Source organism: Mucor mucedo, assembly GCF_025094135.1.
Source record: "Mucor mucedo strain NRRL 3635 chromosome Unknown EV154scaffold_238, whole genome shotgun sequence".
Classification (NCBI taxonomy): domain Eukaryota; kingdom Fungi; phylum Mucoromycota; class Mucoromycetes; order Mucorales; family Mucoraceae; genus Mucor; species Mucor mucedo.
Genome location: NW_026252522.1, coordinates 1 through 20,659, shown reverse-complemented (window position 1 = coordinate 20,659; position 20,659 = coordinate 1). Strand labels below are relative to the sequence as shown.

The 20,659-nt window shown below is 37.4% G+C and overlaps 7 protein-coding genes across 7 annotated transcripts; 3 read left to right on the top strand and 4 right to left on the bottom strand.

Moving 5' to 3' along the window:
• Window positions 1-1,056: 1,056 nt before the first annotated feature.
• EV154DRAFT_531986 (glucose-6-phosphate dehydrogenase) lies at window positions 1,057-2,816 on the bottom strand. The gene is made up of 2 exons (XM_051603863.1): window positions 2,185-2,816; window positions 1,057-2,113 (listed from the first exon to the last, which is right to left on the bottom strand). Exons 1-2 carry the CDS (start codon window positions 2,545-2,547, stop codon window positions 1,145-1,147), a joined length of 1,332 nt encoding a protein of 443 aa, XP_051450607.1. The 5' UTR covers window positions 2,548-2,816; the 3' UTR covers window positions 1,057-1,144.
• A 1,624-nt stretch (window positions 2,817-4,440) lies between these two features.
• Window positions 4,441-4,869, top strand: EV154DRAFT_488312 (uncharacterized protein; the record flags this gene model as incomplete). The annotated part of the gene is made up of 1 exon (XM_051599090.1): window positions 4,441-4,869. One exon carries the CDS (start codon window positions 4,441-4,443, stop codon window positions 4,867-4,869), a length of 429 nt encoding a protein of 142 aa, XP_051450606.1.
• Window positions 4,870-6,171: 1,302 nt separating this feature from the next.
• On the bottom strand, window positions 6,172-7,790 carry EV154DRAFT_571635 (uncharacterized protein; the record flags this gene model as incomplete). The annotated part of the gene is made up of 5 exons (XM_051606279.1): window positions 6,172-6,268; window positions 6,335-6,568; window positions 6,628-6,768; window positions 6,824-7,532; window positions 7,595-7,790. 5 exons carry the CDS (start codon window positions 7,788-7,790, stop codon window positions 6,172-6,174), a joined length of 1,377 nt encoding a protein of 458 aa, XP_051450605.1.
• A 204-nt stretch (window positions 7,791-7,994) lies between these two features.
• EV154DRAFT_142532 (uncharacterized protein) lies at window positions 7,995-8,948 on the top strand. The gene is made up of 2 exons (XM_051594070.1): window positions 7,995-8,335; window positions 8,397-8,948. The coding sequence occupies exons 1-2, from the start codon at window positions 8,199-8,201 to the stop codon at window positions 8,818-8,820; spliced, it is 561 nt and encodes a 186-aa protein (XP_051450604.1). The 5' UTR covers window positions 7,995-8,198; the 3' UTR covers window positions 8,821-8,948.
• A 1,634-nt stretch (window positions 8,949-10,582) lies between these two features.
• On the top strand, window positions 10,583-12,869 carry EV154DRAFT_546414 (plasma-membrane choline transporter-domain-containing protein). Its single transcript, XM_051604697.1, has 6 exons — window positions 10,583-11,140; window positions 11,198-11,373; window positions 11,433-11,920; window positions 11,996-12,360; window positions 12,430-12,454; window positions 12,515-12,869. Exons 1-6 carry the CDS (start codon window positions 10,680-10,682, stop codon window positions 12,551-12,553), a joined length of 1,554 nt encoding a protein of 517 aa, XP_051450603.1. The 5' UTR covers window positions 10,583-10,679; the 3' UTR covers window positions 12,554-12,869.
• Window positions 12,870-13,737: 868 nt separating this feature from the next.
• EV154DRAFT_607936 (ABC-2 type transporter-domain-containing protein) lies at window positions 13,738-18,498 on the bottom strand. Its single transcript, XM_051607644.1, has 4 exons — window positions 18,251-18,498; window positions 17,979-18,187; window positions 16,494-17,907; window positions 13,738-16,426 (listed from the first exon to the last, which is right to left on the bottom strand). The coding sequence occupies exons 1-4, from the start codon at window positions 18,399-18,401 to the stop codon at window positions 13,842-13,844; spliced, it is 4,359 nt and encodes a 1,452-aa protein (XP_051450602.1). The 5' UTR covers window positions 18,402-18,498; the 3' UTR covers window positions 13,738-13,841.
• A 679-nt stretch (window positions 18,499-19,177) lies between these two features.
• On the bottom strand, window positions 19,178-20,088 carry EV154DRAFT_142498 (RNA-binding protein Nhp2). Its single transcript, XM_051594069.1, has 3 exons — window positions 19,897-20,088; window positions 19,521-19,834; window positions 19,178-19,457 (listed from the first exon to the last, which is right to left on the bottom strand). Exons 1-3 carry the CDS (start codon window positions 20,048-20,050, stop codon window positions 19,437-19,439), a joined length of 489 nt encoding a protein of 162 aa, XP_051450601.1. The 5' UTR covers window positions 20,051-20,088; the 3' UTR covers window positions 19,178-19,436.
• Between the last annotated feature and the right edge of the window lie 571 nt (window positions 20,089-20,659).

The window sequence follows — 20,659 nt, the reverse complement described above, 5'->3', positions numbered from 1 at the left end:
ATCTCAGCGTCAATGTTTCCCTCTCTACATTGAGACCACTCAGTCAACTAAAGAATTTGCCAAAAGATGCGCCTTTAACAAGCATCACCCGGACGATCTCAAGTTGCTTTTTAGCCTCTAACTTTTACTCAAATATCTGCCTCGAGAATCTCAAATGTATCTTTTATGCCAATTATAGAATTTGTTTGTCGTTATCAAATTTTGTTTGAGTAAGACCAACGCACTACATCGCGATAAACATTGCCATTATTATAAAGGGTATGACCAGGTTTCAAATTAAACAAGGTATAATAGAACAACCAAGCAGTGCTATTTCTTTTATATTGGAGACTAGGTGTACTATGTCTACTACTCAGATTGCAATCAACAGAAGGCATTTTTTACATTGCTTTAGAGTTCTGCTTTGGAAATGAAGCACTCAATTTGAAACCCGCATTAGCAAACATCGATATGATCTTTTGGGAGCGAGTCCCGTAACTGAATTTTGACGGTTTTTTGAGAGCAACCGCGGCTGACACGGAGTCACTATAAATACTGAAAAAGTTGTTCATGATAAGTATAAAAAAAACAATATGAAACATTTGACAAACAATGTTTAAAATGAAGTTGATAGCGAAGGGGGTAAAAAGAAAACGTATGCGCATAGTATAATTTTGGCTCACCCAGCTCGTATATGCCTCATGATTATGCCCAATTTCAATTACGAAGGTGTTTAAGCATATTTAATGCTAGCCCCATTTGATGCAATTTTTTCTCATACATCATACAAAAAGGTGACCCCACACCCGGGTACTGAATACCCTTCCGGAACTTCATTTTTTTTTTTTATGATTTCCGCAACTCCATTTATCATTCGATAAACCAATTACGTCTAAAAATGACGTAAACAAATTGAAAATCTTCATGATCATAATCGATGAGGATAAACACGAAAAATAAAAAGACAAACATCTCTTTTATTTGTGTATACACACTACAAAGCTCAGCATAAAAATAAACAAGTATTGTGTCTATCGGTAAACAAACAAGAAGGGTCCAACTATATTATTTTGCATAGATTTTTCTTTTGTTCGTCTCACATCAGGTGAGGCGTACAGGTGCATAAATAAATAAACAGCCATTTTTATTTCATATAAAAAAAAAATTATTCCTTTTTAGGTGCAACACTTTGAACAGGCCAGCTGTAACACACGTTAGAACGATCATAGCCATATCGCTTCATAAAGTTGTCTAACTCGGCAGGACCTCTTGATCCATACTTGTAATTAGATAATTTGATATCAGAATGGTGTGCATCAATCTTGTGTAACAGGGGTGTAAAGATCTTCCAAGCAGCCACAAGTTCATCATCACGGACAAAATTAGAATGATCGTTTCGGAGCACGTCCAAGATAAGCGACTCGTATGCATCGGGAATAGCCATGTCCGTATAACGGTTTTGATAGGTCAAGTCCAATTCGGTTTGAATTGTCTGATATGATAAACCAGGTTGCTTATTGTTGAACTTGATATAAACGGCTTCATCAGGTTGCACGCGTAAAACAAGTTCATTACGAGCTGCTCCATTGTAAAGAGACCCGGCAACATTACGGAATTGAATACGTACTTCAACCTTTGCCTCGTTTAATGCTTTACCTGCCTTTAAAACAAATGGTACACCTTCCCAACGCTCATTTTGAACAAACAAAACCAGAGCCGCAAATGTAGGTGTCAAACTATCCTTGTTCTTGATTGTGACATCGTCAAGGTAACTAGGCTTACCGTTTTCTGCAATGTATTGGCCTAAAAGGGCATCGTTGACAGAGATAGGAGGAATACATTTCAAGACTTTGACCTTTTCATCACGAATATCTTCAGCATCTGTGGAGATGGGTCTTTCCATGGCGATGAGTGACATGACTTGCAACAAATGATTTTGGATAACATCACGAATAATACCAAACTCATCAAAGTAACCACCACGACCTTCCGTTCCAAAAGGTTCCTTGAAAGTAATCTGGATATTATCAATATTGCTGCGGTTCCAGATTTGAGAGAAGAAAATATTTGCAAAGCGAACCATCATAACGTTCTTAACCATCTCTTTACCAAGATAATGATCGATTCGGAAAGTCTTGTCATCCATTAGTCATCTTTTTGCGCCTCCTTTTTTTTTTTTTTTTTTTTTTTTTTGTTACTGCTTACCTCTTCCTCTGTAAAACAGGCACCCAATTCTTTGGCGAGATGAGCAGAACTCTCAGAGTCATGTCCAAAAGGTTTTTCAACCACGATACGGTTCAAACCTTGTTTAGCATAGGTGTTCTTCTTTAAGCCTTGTGCGACCGTAATGAAAACAGAAGGTGGTAAAGCCATGTAAAAGACACGATGTCTTTTTCCAACCTGAATATGTCTCTCCTCTTCACTGTTCAAAATAAACTTGTCCAATTGTTGAAAAGATTCATCTTGATCGTATTGACCAGACACGTAAGAAAGGATCTTTTGAAATTCAGTGGTGTCGTCAGATTTAATGTATTGAGTGACACGTTTGAGATAGTCTTCCTGGGTCATCTTGGTACGTGCATAACCAACAATACGTGTATTCTCGGGTAAAAATCCGTTCTTGAATAAACCAAACAAGGCTGGGTATGTCTTCTTTTTGGCCAAATCGCCAGAAGCACCCAAAACTAAATAGTGATGCCATCATCAATACTATTTTCACCTTTATCCTATCCTCACTTACCAACAATTGTGACAGAACCATGAAGTTCTTCACATACTTGACGACGCATTTCTTGAATAGGATCCATATTTCAGTGTATTTATATTTTGGTATAGAGTTAAAGAAAAAGAAAAATAAATAATTAAATAGAATTAAACTCAATTTATAAACCGTAACATTTGTTACATAATCATTAAGTCAGAATAACTTATCTGGCCCGTGTTCTCAGTCATTCTACGGCATAAAGTATTCCCGGGTTTGTCATTATAGATCCTACATGACAGTTTTCCATTTATCGGGTATAACAGTAATAGACAAGTTCGTTTATTCCGTAAATAAAACCCCTGAATAAATAAAAAAAAATAAAAAAATTGACTTTACTTTTCAATCTGGTTTTACTGATACTAATTTTTTTTCGCTAGGGAATTCACACATACAAACATAAAACATATGTAAAGAAGCCAGTCTACAGTTATACTCATTAACCACGTGTAAATTCAAGAAAATATATTGAGTGAACCATGGCTAATTTTCTCGTATGCTTTCAAAACACGAAAGCTTGGATTGATTGTACTTCATTGAACCCGCTTTTATGAGACTGGGTAGAAATAAGGGTGCACATAACTGGACCATTGATAAAATAAGTTATCCTGACACTATGTGTTGGTGTACATAAAAGGATGTCACTCCGTTTATGATTAAAAATACAAATGCAATCTGGTAAGCAATTGCCATTCTGTTATCGGGTCTTGTCTTTTTATGAGTTTAGACTTTAGTACCATAAATTAAAATTTCAGTGAATTTGGGCGTAACTTGAATATAATTCTGGGCTTACAACTTTTCTGCGTTACGTCCAGAATCGTGACAAGTGTTTGGTTGTACGCCATACAATAGTTTTCGATTATTTTGTAACTACATTAATCAGAAACACAAACATAACAACAGTTGTCACTATGGCTCGCGAGTTGTGCAAGACATACAGTTATTAAATACCATGGATTAAAGAAACTGATTCAAGTTCACTTTGGTCTCTTGTGCTCCGTCTTTATAAGTTTGAATAACTGATTACATGAAGGTATTAAAAAAAAACACCCGTAAAATTTAATGGCGTTTCTGCACTCCAAATCAGGTTAAAAGATGACAGAATTTCTGAATTTTTGATTCATACTTTTCAATAAAGCTCATGTCATTTCCTCAATTAATACTCTGAATCAAAAACCTTACGTCCTTTATTACGAATTTGGTATACTATTGCATAAACGATACATGTCACACCACCAGCGTCTATTGGCCTCTGACAAATTGGTAGGTACCCATATGACGAAAATGACTTGTGTAACTTGTCGAATGTTCAGAACTTTGTTCCACTCAACTAAAATTAAATCGATTTACCGTTAAAAGACTAACATTATGTAATTCCAGTAGCATTTCTCTGAGTTATAGCATTAATAAAATCATCCGCTCTCAGGAGTGTCAACTATATACAGTTTACAAAGTAGTTAAACAGAGCACGAATCCACTCTGAAGATGAATGTGGTTCAGCATTGATAAATTTCAACACTCGTTCTTTTTTTTTTGCGCCACCGTTCTATATTAAACTTTTAATCTGTACATCATAACACTCGTTCTTGCGCCACCATTCTATAGAAACCAGTTGTTCATTTGTGACACTGTGATCCATTTTTATAGACCTTTATAAAAACTAATCGGTTGATTTTGTCTTGCTTTTATTGTTTACAACTATGAATATTACATTTAACAAAGAATATGATAATCTATTTACTGCATTAGCCGGTGAATCTTGCCCGAAACATAATATAACTGCCACAGATGGGTCCATACTACAGTACGGTGCATCATGCCTGGAGACTATTTTTCCTACACCAGATACGATGGACTATGCTTATCATTGCCCTCCCCTGAGTGATATTCCGTCCAGTATTGATAACTGCGACAAGCTACAAGGCATTATGGAAACGCAAACTCTTACATTTAAGGTCCCCGAAAAGACCAGATGCAATATTCAATGTGATAAATTAGATTTGTCAAAGGATTTGCCTTCTCTCTCAAACCCTCCCTCTTATAGTGGTGCTCATTTTGATACCCAGCCTGGGGTTGCTCTTATTATGGCTTCTCTATTATTAATGATTATCATGGGTTTCAAACACTAGGCTAACATACACTAAAAGTTATTCACTTTTCAATCTTTTGTGTGTGTAGTTAAAGGCGATAATAGTAATGCATATTTAAACGTTGAATTTCTAAAATAAATCATTTCAGAAATCATTGTTGAAACCTGATTAAAATATTTATATGTTATATTTTAAACAAACTTTTAGTGTAAGGCTATATAGTGTAGTTAAAGACAAATAGATTCGGCCATTGCTAACTGTTGTTAAACCATTAATATGAAACTTTATTTTTGTTTCCTTTCTATTATGTGGAACAAAGACCAGGCCAGAGGCAAATATATGAACATCCCAATTTAAAGCTTTAGTGTGTTCTTTATCATCATTTGTGAAGCACAATTGGGGGGGGGGAATAACATGAATTACATAGTCTCTCTAAGTCTGACATGCTATGTATAAAAAATTGGGCAAGAACATCTATATAGTTATTACATGATATGTACTTCTCAGCATATATGGTATACACTATAAAACTTGTACGGATTAATTATTCTGAATCCAATTAATATGTAAGTGTTTGATTGTTGGTTTTCATTTAGCATACCTACTGTTTGTTTAGACATGCGCTATTGGAGATTGTCCTAAAATTTTATTGTGTGTCTACCTAACTTTTTATTTAATCTATTTAGTTTTTAGAGTTTGTTTATACATCTTTGTAAAAAGGAATAAATATGTGGCGAAAAACCGCATTAAGTCATGTAACATGACCGAGAAGATTAATTTATGCGCTTAGTTAGAGGATAAATAATGACATGGCAAGGCAATGTTCCCAAGGCCGCATGTCTCATCTAAGTGCCTATAAAATCGGGCTTGATTTTGGTACCTCCTTTGTTTTTCTACCCGAATGATTGAAGAATGGTGTGATGGTGTAACACTATATATGCTAGATCACGCGGTTCAATTCTAAAAAAAAAATCAGTTGGGATAGCAACCCGTTTTCGTAAAAAGCACGAAGTATCTATTGATGTATGTCCACAGAACATATCATTACTATAGCGAAGAACTCAACTAATACAATCCATTGAGACGAGTATAATATCCAAGGAATTACAAAACAAAAAGAAAGCATTATGCATATATGTTTCATAAGCTGAACGGGCATGATGTGGATGCATGTTGGCATATGACACAACAAAATGATTCTTTCGATTTTTACGACGCTGTTTATTAATATCACTCAAAAATAATCTATTTATATCAAAAGCGATAACTTTTGTCAGTTACCTATTTTATGTCTAATACACAAAGATATCCCAATCCACCATACATAGACTTTTCGTTCTTTTATGCTCCCAAACCTCTTCTATTTGCTCTCATGAATACTTTAACAGGTTCAGTAATACCATCGCCATTATTACCAATGGCGTTTCCTTGCTTCCAACTATAAATATATGCTTGTCAGTTCGTCTTATTTCAATACCCGCCCAAAACAAAACAAAAAAATTACCCCATTGCGGCTAGCATACGATGACCAATGTTGCTGGATGAAATTGGCACAGAGTCGGAAGCAACCAATTTTCCGTGATTCTGATTATCTCGCATTGCTCTAGAATCGTTTCCATCACGTTTCCTTGTGGATGGAATGGGCTTAGTTTTCATTACATGTTTGCTCGTCTTTTTCAAATGCTCTTTATAGGATAGTGGTATACAGGTTTTTGATGTCTTTCGAAGTACAATATTCCTATGAAATTAAGAGCTTTAATGCCGATACATTTTTTCTTGTTTCCGTCCTTCATATACTTTTTTTTGGAATCCGAGTGTGATAATTCCAATTGGAATAATTTTGCTATTTTTGGTACAACCATGCTACGGCCATGGTACGTGAGGTTCGAAAGCTTATAGGTCTGGATGTGGTCTCTTCTTATAAACTCGTGCAATATCCTAATATAAAATGAGTTGACATTTCATACAAACGCCTAAAAAAAACGCAACTTACTGATCCAGCATATTGTCCTTATTCTGCTTAGGTAACTCTTTTTTCTCCTTCTTTCGTGAATTAAAGTTACGTTGGGCTTTCGCCTGCTTCTTTAATCGGCTTTTCTCCTGCTGCATGATTCCTCTGTAACTGTTCTTCAGACTTTCTGGTACATTTTCCAAGAGATCAAAATCCATCCCGGGCTCATGTAATATGTTATCTTCTTCATCATCGTCGAGAGAAAAGTCTTCGTCTGATTCACATATATCACCCATTGTAGCACCTTCTAATATAGCATAATCTTCATCATCTGAAGTCATTTTATGTCCCCGTGTTGGTTCACTAAACTGTAGGATATCTTTTTTACCCCAATGACTAAGTGCCTGCAACATTTCAACATCCTCACTACTGCTAATAGATGATACATCGTCGTTCAAAAACATGTCATCGTCGTCACTATCGAGATAAATGGAATCGTCCTGGATAATTTTTTGTTTCTTTCGCTCGTAGTTGGACAGAGTTGGTTTATCTTCCAATACAGGTAAAGAAATTCCAGGCTCAATAGCAGTTTCTGCAGGCGTGGAATCAAAAAAGAAGTCAAGAGTTTCCTCTTGTTCAAGGACATCAACAGGCGCCGCAGTAATGCTAGTGACAGAGACTGTCGAAAGTTGATTGAAAGTCGCCAAGTGTCGTTTCTCATCAAGTATGGATCCGCTAGAAACAACATGCACTAGACATTAAATTTTAGTTGATTACCTTCTAAAAGGATATAAATCCGATTAAAAAGAGTACCTTCTTCTTCTGCATCGTAATTCATTCTGGTAGATCTAACGGGCGATCGCTTTGTTGCTAAGGGTTCACCAAGCAATTCTTTCAATGGCTTTGTTTTGTCGAATCCAAAGCCACCACCTCGCGGATGAGGTCTTTTCTCTCCCTTCTTTCTCTTTCCGTCTTGTTTTTTAAACTTGGAGCCTTTGGGTTTAGCCATAGTGTTTTGGAAAAGAGAAACAACAAAAATCAGAAAAGGCCTAGACGATCAGTGGTCACAATGTGGGAGCGGAGCACCTATCGTATGCTCAAAAAGAAAACTAGAAAACAACATGGTTTCTATCGCTTTCAACAATAGATTGTAGCCACGTTTAAAAATAATACTTTTGGCTTCTGAAAAAGGACAATCAAATCGTTGCTTAGACGGGAAAAAAAAATTGTCTTGTTCCATTTACAAACTTTAAAAAGTAATGATCCTGTTTTATTGGGCTGATTTGTTCAGAAAGTTGGCGTTCACTTACCATATTGGTACTTCCGGTTCCCGAAATAAAAAATTGAAGAGAAAAAAAAAAAAGTATAAATACCCATTTCACTTTTTACAAAACAAAACAAAAAAAATATAGAAAAAATGAAGTTTATTTTTGCTGCCATATACGCTGTCGCTGCAGTTCTTGTTTCTGGTCAAGAATATACTGGCCCCGTCTATGTAACATCTCCTCTTCCCGGTACAGTTTATAACGCTGGTAGTGCTGCTGTCATCAACTGGTAAATAATATTGCACTCTCAGGTACACACAATCATTTTACTCATACCAATCTTTCTTTAGGATCAACCCTGTTACCGATGTTATCAGCAAGATCATTTTAGCCCAAGGTAGCGCCACGAACATTCAACCTCTTATCACCGTTGCAGAAAACGTCGATGCTAAACTGGGTACTTACTCATGGGCTATCCCTGCCGATTTTTTACCTGGGGACAACTTTGCTTTTATTTTGGGTACCGCACCTAACGTCTCTTACACCGGTCAATTCACTGTCAAAAATGCAAACGCTGCTCCCGTCACCTCTAGCGCTGTTGCTGCTGCTTCTTCTGGAGCTGCTGCTGCTGCTACTCCTGCCGCTTCTGGCTCTGCCGCTGCTTCTGGTTCTGCTGCCCCCACCGCATCTCCATCTAGCTCCGCAGGTAACTCTAACAAGGCCGCTTTGGGTGCCGCTGCTATCGCAGGTGTTGCTGTCATGGCTTTGATCTAATTTATACATGTTTTACATACTCTTTTTTACTCTGATCCTTTCAACCTTTGTATAACTCTTTCACGATAAAATTTTTAATAACAAGAGATGGTTTTTATTGCTTGCCATACTCAGATAAATAGCCCGCTGAAGGGATAATTCATTGTTTCACTACAAACTATAACTACAGTTTCATGTGCACTGTTTAGTCCCAACAATTAAACAAGTAATGACAATACTTGCTTAAGTGCTGTGTATCGACTAGACCTTTTTTTATTTATTTTTTATCTAAAAGAGCTTCAAGTTCAGTTTGCAATTCAAAGAATTGTGCTCTACGAGAATGCGACCTATGACAATGATCTTGTGTATGTTTATGTACAACTGCCAAAGGCAAATCAGCAGATACTTTTTTTTTCTTGTTTGGCTTTGTCGCGAATTTCTTTGGTTTGCTTGTACCCAAGTACCAGACAGGAAGCTTGTCCTTCTGTAAGTAATAATTCCATGACTGCAACACGCGAGTATCGCCAGTCCCCACCAGCTGCTCCATCCAGTCCTGTTCTTATGCTTTCTACTTGAGCTATTTCATCTTGTTTGTCGACAAAAGTCTTAGTTCTATTAAGCCAATAATTTTCCGCCGTCATCCAAAGGCCTAATTGGTGCACGTTGCAAAGTTCATTCAACCAAGAAAAATACGTACTGTATGGGGGCCGTGCGGCCGCTACAGTAGGTACTATAAGGCTACCACGGTGTTCACTGTTCGGCTGCTACAGTACTTGTTGGAAGCGCCTATAATAGATACTGTGTTTCGCCACTTTGTGCACGTCTTCATCAGTCAAGAACAGCTCGTTGCTACCGCTCGCTTCTGGCACCTATGTGCTTCTCAGAAAAACTATATGTCGGCTTCCTGATGAAATACTTTCATTCTACTCAAACTTTGCAATACCCTCAGAAGACTTCGGGGTGTTTTAAACTTCATTCCCAAAGCCCCACAAACTCAAATGGATAGGCTTGTGGGAGAAGAAGGAAACATGCCCATCAAAATCAATGTTTCCGGTAAGAGCTTACAGCCGCGTACATCCGTGATCTCTATAAACTATCACATAAGGTGTTAAATTACCAGTATTTTATTAAATATTTATATCAAAAAGTACATTCTGACGGTCTTTGTCAGAGTTACTTTTTGAACACATTCACAATTAAAAGCAGAGGGAGATCTGACTTCGATGGATGGTAAGGTATCTTCCTTACCACCAAAGAACAGGTAATTGGTGCACAATTGTTAAGGACACCATTCCATTAAAGTTTTAAATTGGTCTCTCTCCTTCTTTCAAGAGAAGCCTCTTGCTCGGGAGTCGCTTCCTGATGATCAGTATTACCATTGTTGGAATCAAACAGATTCTCTTATTTTTTTTTGGAGCTTTCTTCAGCTCCCGACCCTCTGCTTGTTTTCTATAACATCAACTATATATGTCGTACGGACATATGATTGTCAGGTGGGGGTGTGCTGGATTCAGGACGAATACGAACGGGAGGAGAAGGTTTGAGTATATCGACAGTATGTTTATCGTGTAAAAGATCGGGATCTGCCAACATCTTTCGTTTCATTTCTTTTATACGTTTGTGTGTGATTTTTCTTGATTTTCCCCATTATTGTTCTTTTTAAAAGCATTCTTCTTAATTTATTATATGTGAGGTGCCTTTTAGACTAAAATGATAAATCTGTCAAAACAACAGTCCAAAGAAGCACGGTCGGAGCATAAACTGATTAGATGTAACTGCTTTAAAAAGAACAAAGACGAATTGTTTCATCATCTACCCCTCTTTCTTTCCCTTTTTTTTTTAAATTTTTTTTTTTATCAAAGAACTAAAAAGAAGGAACAATGGACCCAAATTATCCACAACAATACCCACCTCCACCCCAGCAATTCGCACAGCCACCACAGGGCTATAATTACAGTACACCACCACCACCACAATATTATCCTCCATCATCTGAGCCACTTCAGCAAGGTCATCAAAATCAACAATACAACACAAGTGCAGGTTATGCAGAACTAGGCGAAGCACCACTAAATGCTAATGATAAAATCCGGCCTTCGAGTGGATTTAAAGATGTTTGGGCTACTATATTGTGGCTTTGCAACATGGCTGGTTTTGTCGCATTATCCGTGATCGGATTACGTAGTTTTTCGTCCAACACAGGATCCGGTAATGGCGGTAGTGGTACCACACCCAATACTGGATCTGGAATTACATTCGATACAGACACTGTAAAAATCTTTGGTTATTCGGCTATCATTGGTTTTGTTATTAGCTTTATGTATCTAATTTTAGCAAATTTGTAAGTCATCTCTTTTTTAGTGGAAAAAGGATAAATGGCTAACTTTTTCCAATATAGAATTCCTGGACCGTTGATTTGGATAACTTTTGTGGGCAGCATCGTATTATATCTTGGTGTAACAGCTTACTATTTTTATATGCAATACTATTCTGGAGCTATCATTTTCCTCATTTTTTCCGTGTTGTACATCTTTTGTTTCTGGTCATGGAGAGATAGAATTCCTTTTGCAACAGGCAAGTAGTCATCCTGTGCATAATTGTTGTTATGTAATCTAACCTAACTGGTATTTTAGTCATGCTGAAGTCGGTTACTGCCATTACTCGTAAGTATTCAAGTACACTAGTCACTGGTATCATCTCGCTTGTGCTTCAAACAGTGTATTCTATTTGGTTTATGATCACTGTAGTTGGCGTATATCAAACATATTATGATAGCTCAAGCACACAAACAAACTCCAAATTAAATGCAGCCATGGTCTTTCTGGTATTTTCCTTTTACTGGACATCTCAAGTTATTTCTTACGTCACTCATGTTACACTATCCGGCGTATTTGCAACTGTCTACTTCCTGAACAATCAAATTGCCCATCCCATCTGGGGAAGCGCAAAGAGAGCCTTGACCACCAGTTTTGGCTCCATCTGTTTCGGCGCTCTGTTAGTCGCTCTTATCAATACTCTTCGTTATTTCATTCAAGTTGCTAGATCCAGCTCCGATAACCCGCTCCTTAGCTTTGCTCTGTGTATCATCGAATGCATTGTGTCTTGTATTCAAGGATTATTTGTAAGTTTGTGTGTTTACAAGGCGTGACAAACTGGGATTTGTAATCTCACATGTCTTTGTTTTTTTTTTCTGTAGGAGTGGTTCAACCAATATGCTTTCAGTGGTGTTGCAATTTACGGTCAAGGATTTGTTCCTTCTGCAAAGCGCACTTGGTCTATGATTCAAGATCGTGGTATTGAGGCTATGATCAACGACAACCTGATTGGAAACGTTTTGGTGATGGGATCTTTACTTGTTGGTATCCTGTCTTCTTTGTTTGGCTACATTTATTTATTAGTAGTGAAACCATCCTATAATTCTACTGGTAATATGACGCCAATCGTCATGTTGATCTGTTTTATCATTGGTATGTCCATGTTCTCTACAGTGTCCACAGTTATATCTAGTGGTGTCACAACAACATTTGTCTGCTTAGCAGAAGACCCCGAAGCATTAAGGAGGTAAATATGATTTTATTGACACATGTCGTATATTAAATGTAACTAATCAACTTTTTTTTTGGCGTACAGGGTCAACCCCGAGCTATATGAAGCTGTAAGTTTTTTTTTTTTTGTGGACTTATGGTTTGGATAAATTTACTAAACTTTTACATAGATCCGTCGAACTTGGCCCCAGATCGTACAAGGTGTCTGAATATGTACAAATACGTGATTATCAAATCATGCAAATAAAATAAATGCCGTAGTCACATTACCTGAATACCATAAACATAGAGAATTGGAATCGAAAATACATTAAAGGGGAGAGTGAGATGACAATGATGGAGTTGGGCGAAGGGACAGTGCTAACAGGAAATTGTGATTAGTATGATCTTCAGGAGCATAATAACCCGAAAAGTTCGTAGCCATTAATTGGTTGTTATAAATTGAGTAATATAAATAATTTCTTTGGTGTGTTTAAAAAAAAATACTAAATTTACCACTGTAATTCTTATCGAGAGAAACCTGCCATTAATAAACGTTCATATTGCTAAAATGTTAAGCGTACTAATGTTTTGAATAAGCATAACTACTTGATTTTACGTCATTACGTTAAGATCCTAAAGTGCGCAGAGTACACTAACATAGTTGAATAAGTTTAAGGAAAATTAAAAGGAAACAAAGATCACTATTACATATATGCTTATTTCCATAAATGATATCCAATTGATTTTGATCGAAATTACACACATCTGAAAGGTACAATAGCCAAGTCAGAAAAAGGAGAGCCAAGCAAGGTAAATTATACCAAATGATCTATGTGATTTTCCACGTGTCATTCTAATACTAGGCATCAAAACGTTTCCAAGAACAAAGATTAACCTGCGATACACTTACTAAAATCCGATCGCATGAAGAAGAAGATCAAAGCAAGCTGGTGTTATCGGCATAGGTAAACTAACCAAGCTTGCAATGTTAATCTGACTAGCTATCATACACCATAACAAAATCTAAGACATATGCTACTTAGGGTCATCCCGTCTTCATATCCAAAACCAATACAGATCAAAATAAAAATCAAATCACAATATCAATCTAGAGATGATTGTGAACAAATTTATGCACCATCAATACGTGCAAATCATCAACCTGGATTTATAAGTTTACCATTTATTCAATATCAACATATGAAGGGTAAAGATTACACATAGATTTCGAGTAAGTATGCTGAATTATACGCGTACTTAAACATAGCTGATAAGTAATGTTATATTTTAGATATGCCTCAAAATTGAATTCTGCATCCAAGTCAAACATTGATCCCATGAAAGAAGCCTATGGATATTATATATATATATATATATATATAAACCTCCGTGCCGAAAACGCTTTTAGAAATGTGATTGATTAAAATTGTTTATTGTTAAAAATAATTTTGATGAAAATAATTAGATATTAAAGGTACACTATATGTCACAGGACTAAAAGGTGAAAGGTAATGTTTATCTTCTTCCTTTACGGTTCCAATAAACTAGACCGCCAAAGCAGAAAACGTTGAATACAAAGAATGCAATAACGATACCCAAGTTTCTCCATTTATTAGCAACATCCCAACCAAAGGAAGTCTCATAAAACTCGGCGCCGGACTTGAATGCACAATAGCCGCACAAATCAGGTTGCATGGCTTCAGGGTTAGCGATAGATCCAGTTGCTCCATAGGAAAAGAAGTTTTGAGTGTAGGCACCACAGGTTTGTCCAGGAGGTGGTAAGAATTTAACTAAATCCTTATCGCTGCATTCTGCTACAATATAACTTAATTCATTGACAGCCAGACCTTCAATAAAGTAATGAAACGGGTTCAGCCAGTACATCCAACTACTCCAGAAACGAGGCATAGACTTGGCAGGTTGCATAAACCCACAAAATAGAATAAATAAGGAAATAACTAATGGATTAACAACACCCGCCATCACGGGATTTTCCGCAACAGAGGCAATGACAAAACCAAGTGTAACAGCCCAGAATACAAAACACACCAGCATGATATAAAAGTAGCCTACAGCTTCAGAAACGTTAGTTAATCCAGCTGTCCAGTAAAAGCCGCACATAAAAAAGGCACCCAGCACCAATATATAGGGAATTTCGACAAGCACCACTGAGACAGTAAACGGAATCCATCCATAATATCGCGAAGCGTATTCTCTTCTAAAATACATTCTCTCTGTCATGAATTTAGGCTGTGCCAAGATAATCAGGATATTTGCCATGATGAAGGAAGCAAAAAGGGCAAAGGTTCGACTTTTCAGATCAGATACAGAATTACCCAATTTCCAGTAAGTGAAACCAGTAATCAAGGAGGTGAACATGATAGTGATGAAACGACCAATATTATAATCAGGTGAACGCCAGTATGCTAACGCCATACGTTTATGAACAAGGTAGAATTGAGTTTTAAAGGAAGTAGCATAAGTGAGGGCTTCACGTTGAGGGTTCTGATCAGCAACTTCATGAACGTGTTCCAATTCTTGACTTAATGCCTTGGATTCGGGAGAAGCAGCCCAAATATCAGCCCAGTCTTGTCTGGCTTTTCCAGCAGTGCCAGCACCGACAACCTCAAGAATATACTCAGCGGGGTTAGCATCAACAGAGCAGATAGGACCTCCATTCTTTTCAAAATAATCAATCATGATACGAGCATCTTCACCGATCTCGCCATGATATGCAGTTCTTCCACCGCGAACCAATAACAAAAGATGATCAAAATGATCAAACAAGATGGCCGAAGGTTGATGAATGGTACAAAGAACAGGCCAGCCAGCATCGGCTAATTTACGAATAAAACGAATAATGTTAAAGGAACTTTGAGCGTCAAGACCAGAGGTAGGTTCATCCAAAAACAGAAGTTGGGGTTTGCCCACCAGCTCCATACCAATCGTGAGTCTCTTTCTTTCTTCGACAGAGATACCAAATCCAAAGTCAACATTACCTACTTGGGCATCCGAAATATCTTCCATTTCAAGCAATTCAATAATTTGTTCAACATAGGCATCCTTTTCGGATTGAGGCGTTTCAGCAGGCTGACGTAAATTGGCAGAAAACTGAAGTGCTTCACGAACAGTAACAGCAGGTTGATGGACATCCATTTGCTCACAGTAGCCCGTGATACGTTCAAAGTCGTTGATCAAAGTTTCACCGTTTAAATAAAGACGACCGTCGACTGTACCAAGTGTTTTTCTTCGAGCCAGCACATCTAAAAGCGTCGTCTTACCCGCACCCGAGGAACCCATCAAAGCCGTCAAATGTCCTGGTTTTACAATGCCGCTAATGTTGTTCAATAGTTGAAGACTACCGCCCTTGATAGGAACAGAGTAATTGACGTCTTGCCAGGAAAACGTAGTACCAGAAGAAATAGCTTCCATCTTTTCAGAGTTTGTTGCTTGTCTACGAAGACGATTGGCTTCTTCTTCGGGTGTACGTTGTTTGGGTGCCTTTCCAGGAATGTAAAGCTTGGTCAAGGAACCTACTTTACTCACATCACTATATTCCATAGCGAGCGCTGTGATCAAGGTGAAAAGAATAAAGAAACCAACCACTGCGACAAAATCAGGAGCCCATAAGTCAGCGGTGTTCCACTGAAAGGTTTTCTTCAGATAGCTGTCACCTGTCACAAAATTTTCTCCCGGGTTACCGCCAGCCATAGTACAGACTTTGTAATTCCAGTCATCGTAACCGGGACCAAACGGAATAGCGTTTCCAGCGCCTTCACAAGAGTACACTTGGCCTTTCATTTCGTTCACCAAAAGTGTCTTGAAACCATAGCCGATAGGACTGATCCAATAAATCCAGGACAACCAGGGATGCATGTCACCATAAGAAATCACATAACCACAATACGTAACGATCGCGATAAGACACACACCGGCTGTTTGGGTTGCTAAAAAGAAACTTGATGTAACTGCGCCAAACATTCGGAAAAAGCCGTTCATGCACATATTAATGAAGAACAATCCAATAAAGAAGGTGAAAAATCTTCCAGCATCCAAATTCAGTCCCATCATAAAATAGGCGCAGATTTCAAATAAAAGTACTATGTATAGAAGTATTAGTTGAATCCAAAAGTCTTCTTTTGTTGTTCATTTTTCTTATTTTTTTACCTTGTGCAAATGCATAGGGAATATCCATAATGACTTGCGCCACATAAAATGCAGAAGGTCTGTATAATGCATACTGTTTATGTTTTTCCAGGACTGGTCTACCCATTAAAAAATGAATCAATTCAGATTGAGATACTAAAGAGTTGAATAACACCGAAAAAAAGATTGCACCGCCACGTGAGAAAGCACCGTTACCGTCACCCGGAATCTGATAGAAACAAGAAGCCATGATCAGAGATTGGATCAGAATAGTACCATACCGAGAGATAAGTGACGGTAAATCTTTAATCAAGAGATAATATTGACGAGCGGTTAAAGCAAGCACTTGCTGGTAAAATGAAGCAATATAAGGAGATCCTTTAGGCGCACGCTTTTGATGTTCTTGATCCATGGCTTCTTTAAAAGTCTCTGCAGGATTTTCTCTCTCCAAAACTTCTTCGTAGGCTTTTAATTCTTGCATCATGTCTTGATAAATAGACGATCCATAATAACATCTCTGGAAATCAGTTGCCAAGACAGGCACGGAATTTTCAAATCCAGGTATGATTTCACGTTCGATTGGGTTGCACAGGCCTGTTAAAAAATCAGGTATCGACTTTCGAGGTGGACAATAGAACCCAAGATCTTCAAAGTATCGTTTTGCTAATCTTGTAGGGCCAAAGTATAGGCAGTAACCATCATCCAAAAGCAAGACTTTGTCAAAGAGAGTAAAGATGTTATTTGATGCTTGATATAGTGTAGCTACCGTTGTCTTATGGAATACATCTGTCATGATGCGAAGTGACCGTACATAGTCTAATGCAGAGGCAGCATCTAGACCACGAGTGGAACAATCCCAACAATTAATTGTACTTTGTGTTGTCATTTGTTCTGCGATCGAAAGACGTTTTCGTTCACCACCAGAAAGACCACGAACAAAAGCATTTCCAACCATGGTGTGCATTTGCTTGGTGAGACCCAGCATATTACCGAGCATGTAGAGAACCTTATCAATAAACTCTTTTTTGGATTCGTTGGGTAAGCGCGTACCCGGAGTTTTGGTACGGAGTGCAAATTGTAATGTTTGTTTGGTGCTTAATGTAGGATAGTGCTGATCTTCTTCAGAATTATAGCATGTTTGGCCATGAAACTTGCTAGCAAAATGCTTCTGGTCAAATCCACCGTAGTTTACGGTTCCTTGAATATCCGTGAAAGAGCTGCGCATGTTTGAAATGATCTTTAATAAAGTAGTACATCCAGCTCCGGGGCGACCCAAGAGTAATAGCATTTCACCGTCCTTACAGAATCCAGAAAGATCTTTCAGAATAATCTTCACGCTTTTCTTGGTTCCGAAACCAAACAGTTTCCAGAATTGAAGGTTCTTAATGATACCACTGGTAACAGTAGGAATAGTATGAGCCTCTGCGCCTACACCCTATCATAAGTTTGTAACGTGAGTTACACATGAAAATGGATCTATTTTGATTCTTTAAAAATAAGATTTACCTCCACAGATAAATTTTTCCAAATTACACCCAAATGCTTTGGTTGATGTCCTGCTTGCCTTTGGTCATTTGACATGCCGTGCAAGAAGTCGCTAAGATTGAAATCGTCCTGATCGGCAGTTCCCTCTTCTAGCTTTCCTGATACTCTGGATGATTTACGACTGATATGAGACAGCTCTTGTTTCAAATCATAATATTCATCAAGTGCCGCTATAGAAATAAATGTTTTACTTAGACAACTATAAGATTCTTATTTTTTTTTTCCTCAGGTACCTTCGATATTGATCTCTTCTTTGCCTTCTCCAAATCCACCAGTGCTTACATAAACTTCACGAGGAGCCGCTTCTGCAACCATGCCTTCGTCTTGTGAATCAGAAACCAATATTTTCTTATCGTGCTGAAAGTGTTGGTCTGATTCTTTCATTTGTAATGTAATCTATTCAAAAACAAAACAAGCTCTACAAGAAAAAGTCTTAATTTGTAGAAAATAAAAAAGAAAAGAAGAACAATTTTTCTTCGATATTTATAGACTCGATTCAAAGTCGAAATGAGCGTTCGGGCAGAAATTACCCGTACTTCTTGATGCTTTTTCGGATTAAACTGTGTAACTTTACATGCTGATCTAACAAAATCTTAAATGCCCCCCATAATGCGCGCGCACATATTAAGCGAAAAAATATAAAAGTTAATTTTTTAGGTTTAAATACTCTGTCAAAAAAAAAAAAATGCCCTAAAAATAATGCTGCGGAAAGACTGTTTTTATGTGGAAAGGCTGTTCTGCATGATTGACTTCACAAAATTTAATTAGTTAATTATAAGCAACGTCTTAAAGGAGGTAAGGGGTCTCTTTGCGACGTGAACAGCTGCCCGGGAACGACAAAAATTAGAAATTACCCAAGACAATGATAAGATACAAAATTCGTGACAATCAGCGTCCATTTTCATGCCATACACATGTTAAATGTGTTATACATGTCATACAAGAACTAAATAAGATAGCGCAGCCATTTAACTTACGGATAAAATTATGGACTATTAACAATCTCGGCATAGCCAAAAACAAAAATAAAAAACAAATACGGTTTCGGGTAGTTACAAATCCGAGTTCTCTGATTTACGATGGATGTCGGCTAGTCAGAAACCCAGATTGGTAAAAGCGTGTAACCACACAGAAATCACTACAGACCACCCAGACAGTTTGACAGAAATAAGACATATATGATAGATTTTTTTATTTTTTTTTGTTTACAAAATATGGATGTCAAAGTGATTTTTTCCTCCACATTACTATATGTACTAGATTTTTTTTATGTAAAACAAAAAAAGAGAAGATATGAATTTGAAGGTAGTGTCGTTAATGTTGTTGTTGATGAGATACAGAGAGCAAAAAAGAGTAAGAATAGAGGGAAATAAAAAACAATTTTAAACAATAATGAGAGTTGTGGACAAATTCTAATATTTAATAGACAAGCTTCTCATCCTACAAAATTAAAAGGGTTAGACGTCAAAATCATTTACTGCATTCTTTGTTGTATATATTTACCAAATCCTTAGCAGCGGAATGACACTCATCGTATAATTCCTTATAGTCGGCAGCAGCCTTCATGTCCTTACCCTTACCACCGAGAACAATCATGGTAACAGAGGTGGGACGCTTGGTAGAAGAGGCTTCACCTAATTCCTCCTTGGAGGGAACAAAAACATAGGGGACGTTGGAGTCTTCACAGAGGACGGGCATATGAGAAATAACATCCAAAGGAGAAATATCACCAGCAATGATGACAAGACCCTTCTCTCCCTTACGGAGAGCCTTACCGACTTCCTTAACACCACGACGAACGTGCTTAACCTTACTGGCTGCAAACGTTAAAGAAAAAATTGTTTAGTGAGGTGTCAGATTAATGATTAACGAAATTTACCCTTCTTGATGGTCTTGTAAAGCTTCTTAACGAGCTTCTTTTCAGCTAAAGGGTGAGCAATAGGAGATTGGAAACGAGGGGTTTCTTCTTCGTTGTCAGAACCTTCGGTCTTGGCGACCTTGACCTTCTTCTCTTTCTTTTGTTCTTTGGCCATTGTTTAAAAATAAAAAGTTTTGGTTATATGTACGGAAACTTCAAAAAAAAAAATTAGAATGGGTTTGAAGGAAAAAAAAATACTTTGTGACTGCCCGCCATTTAAATTTTAAAAAGCCACCAAACATACCACAGCACACTTTGCTGGGACTGATTTTAACAACAATAGTTTTGCATGTTGTGCTACATACATGACGATGGTTGATGGCTGGCATAGAATGACGGATATCGAACAGCTTCTTTTATTTATTTTTTAGCTCCACTACCATTCCTCTGATTTTGCTTCCATTCCACCAACATTGGGAACAGAATCATTACTCCAAAGGCTTCCAACTAAACAATTCCATTACAGAATGCTGTTTCATAATAATTTAATCAAAAATATTTGTTGCTTTTATCCAGGCTTTTTAAAAAACCATGGCAACAAATGTTACCAAAGGAAATCGCGCGGAAAAATCAAATAAGCAATATCCAATGCGTGGATAATAATGCGAAACACACGCGTAGTTTGCAGCAGCAAAGAATATGTATAAGAAATATATTTATTTAAATGGAGGCACAGCAATGGTGAAGGCCAAAAGCACAACTTTTAAAAGTTACCGAAATACCG

What these genes read in the sequence shown, in the direction of transcription:
- EV154DRAFT_531986 (XM_051603863.1), bottom strand. Translation starts at nt 2,547, where the DNA reads ATGACCCAGGAAGACTATCTCAAACGTGTCACTCAATACATTAAATCT. An exon ending in CCTGTTTTACAGAGGAAGAG is followed by an intron (nt 2,114 to 2,184) that starts GTAAGCAGTAAC and finishes ATGGATGACAAG; the next exon opens with ACTTTCCGAATCGATCATTA.
- EV154DRAFT_142532 (XM_051594070.1), top strand. Translation starts at nt 8,199, where the DNA reads ATGAAGTTTATTTTTGCTGCCATATACGCTGTCGCTGCAGTTCTTGTT. An exon ending in AGTGCTGCTGTCATCAACTG is followed by an intron (nt 8,336 to 8,396) that starts GTAAATAATATT and finishes ATCTTTCTTTAG; the next exon opens with GATCAACCCTGTTACCGATG.
- EV154DRAFT_546414 (XM_051604697.1), top strand. Translation starts at nt 10,680, where the DNA reads ATGGACCCAAATTATCCACAACAATACCCACCTCCACCCCAGCAATTC. An exon ending in TATCTAATTTTAGCAAATTT is followed by an intron (nt 11,141 to 11,197) that starts GTAAGTCATCTC and finishes TTTCCAATATAG; the next exon opens with AATTCCTGGACCGTTGATTT. An exon ending in CTTGTATTCAAGGATTATTT is followed by an intron (nt 11,921 to 11,995) that starts GTAAGTTTGTGT and finishes TTTTTTCTGTAG; the next exon opens with GAGTGGTTCAACCAATATGC.
- EV154DRAFT_607936 (XM_051607644.1), bottom strand. Translation starts at nt 18,401, where the DNA reads ATGAAAGAATCAGACCAACACTTTCAGCACGATAAGAAAATATTGGTT. An exon ending in AGAAGAGATCAATATCGAAG is followed by an intron (nt 18,188 to 18,250) that starts GTACCTGAGGAA and finishes TTATTTCTATAG; the next exon opens with CGGCACTTGATGAATATTAT. An exon ending in GGAAAAATTTATCTGTGGAG is followed by an intron (nt 17,908 to 17,978) that starts GTAAATCTTATT and finishes AACTTATGATAG; the next exon opens with GGTGTAGGCGCAGAGGCTCA.
- EV154DRAFT_142498 (XM_051594069.1), bottom strand. Translation starts at nt 20,050, where the DNA reads ATGGCCAAAGAACAAAAGAAAGAGAAGAAGGTCAAGGTCGCCAAGACC. An exon ending in TTACAAGACCATCAAGAAGG is followed by an intron (nt 19,835 to 19,896) that starts GTAAATTTCGTT and finishes TAACGTTTGCAG; the next exon opens with CCAGTAAGGTTAAGCACGTT. An exon ending in ATTCCGCTGCTAAGGATTTG is followed by an intron (nt 19,458 to 19,520) that starts GTAAATATATAC and finishes TTAATTTTGTAG; the next exon opens with GATGAGAAGCTTGTCTATTA.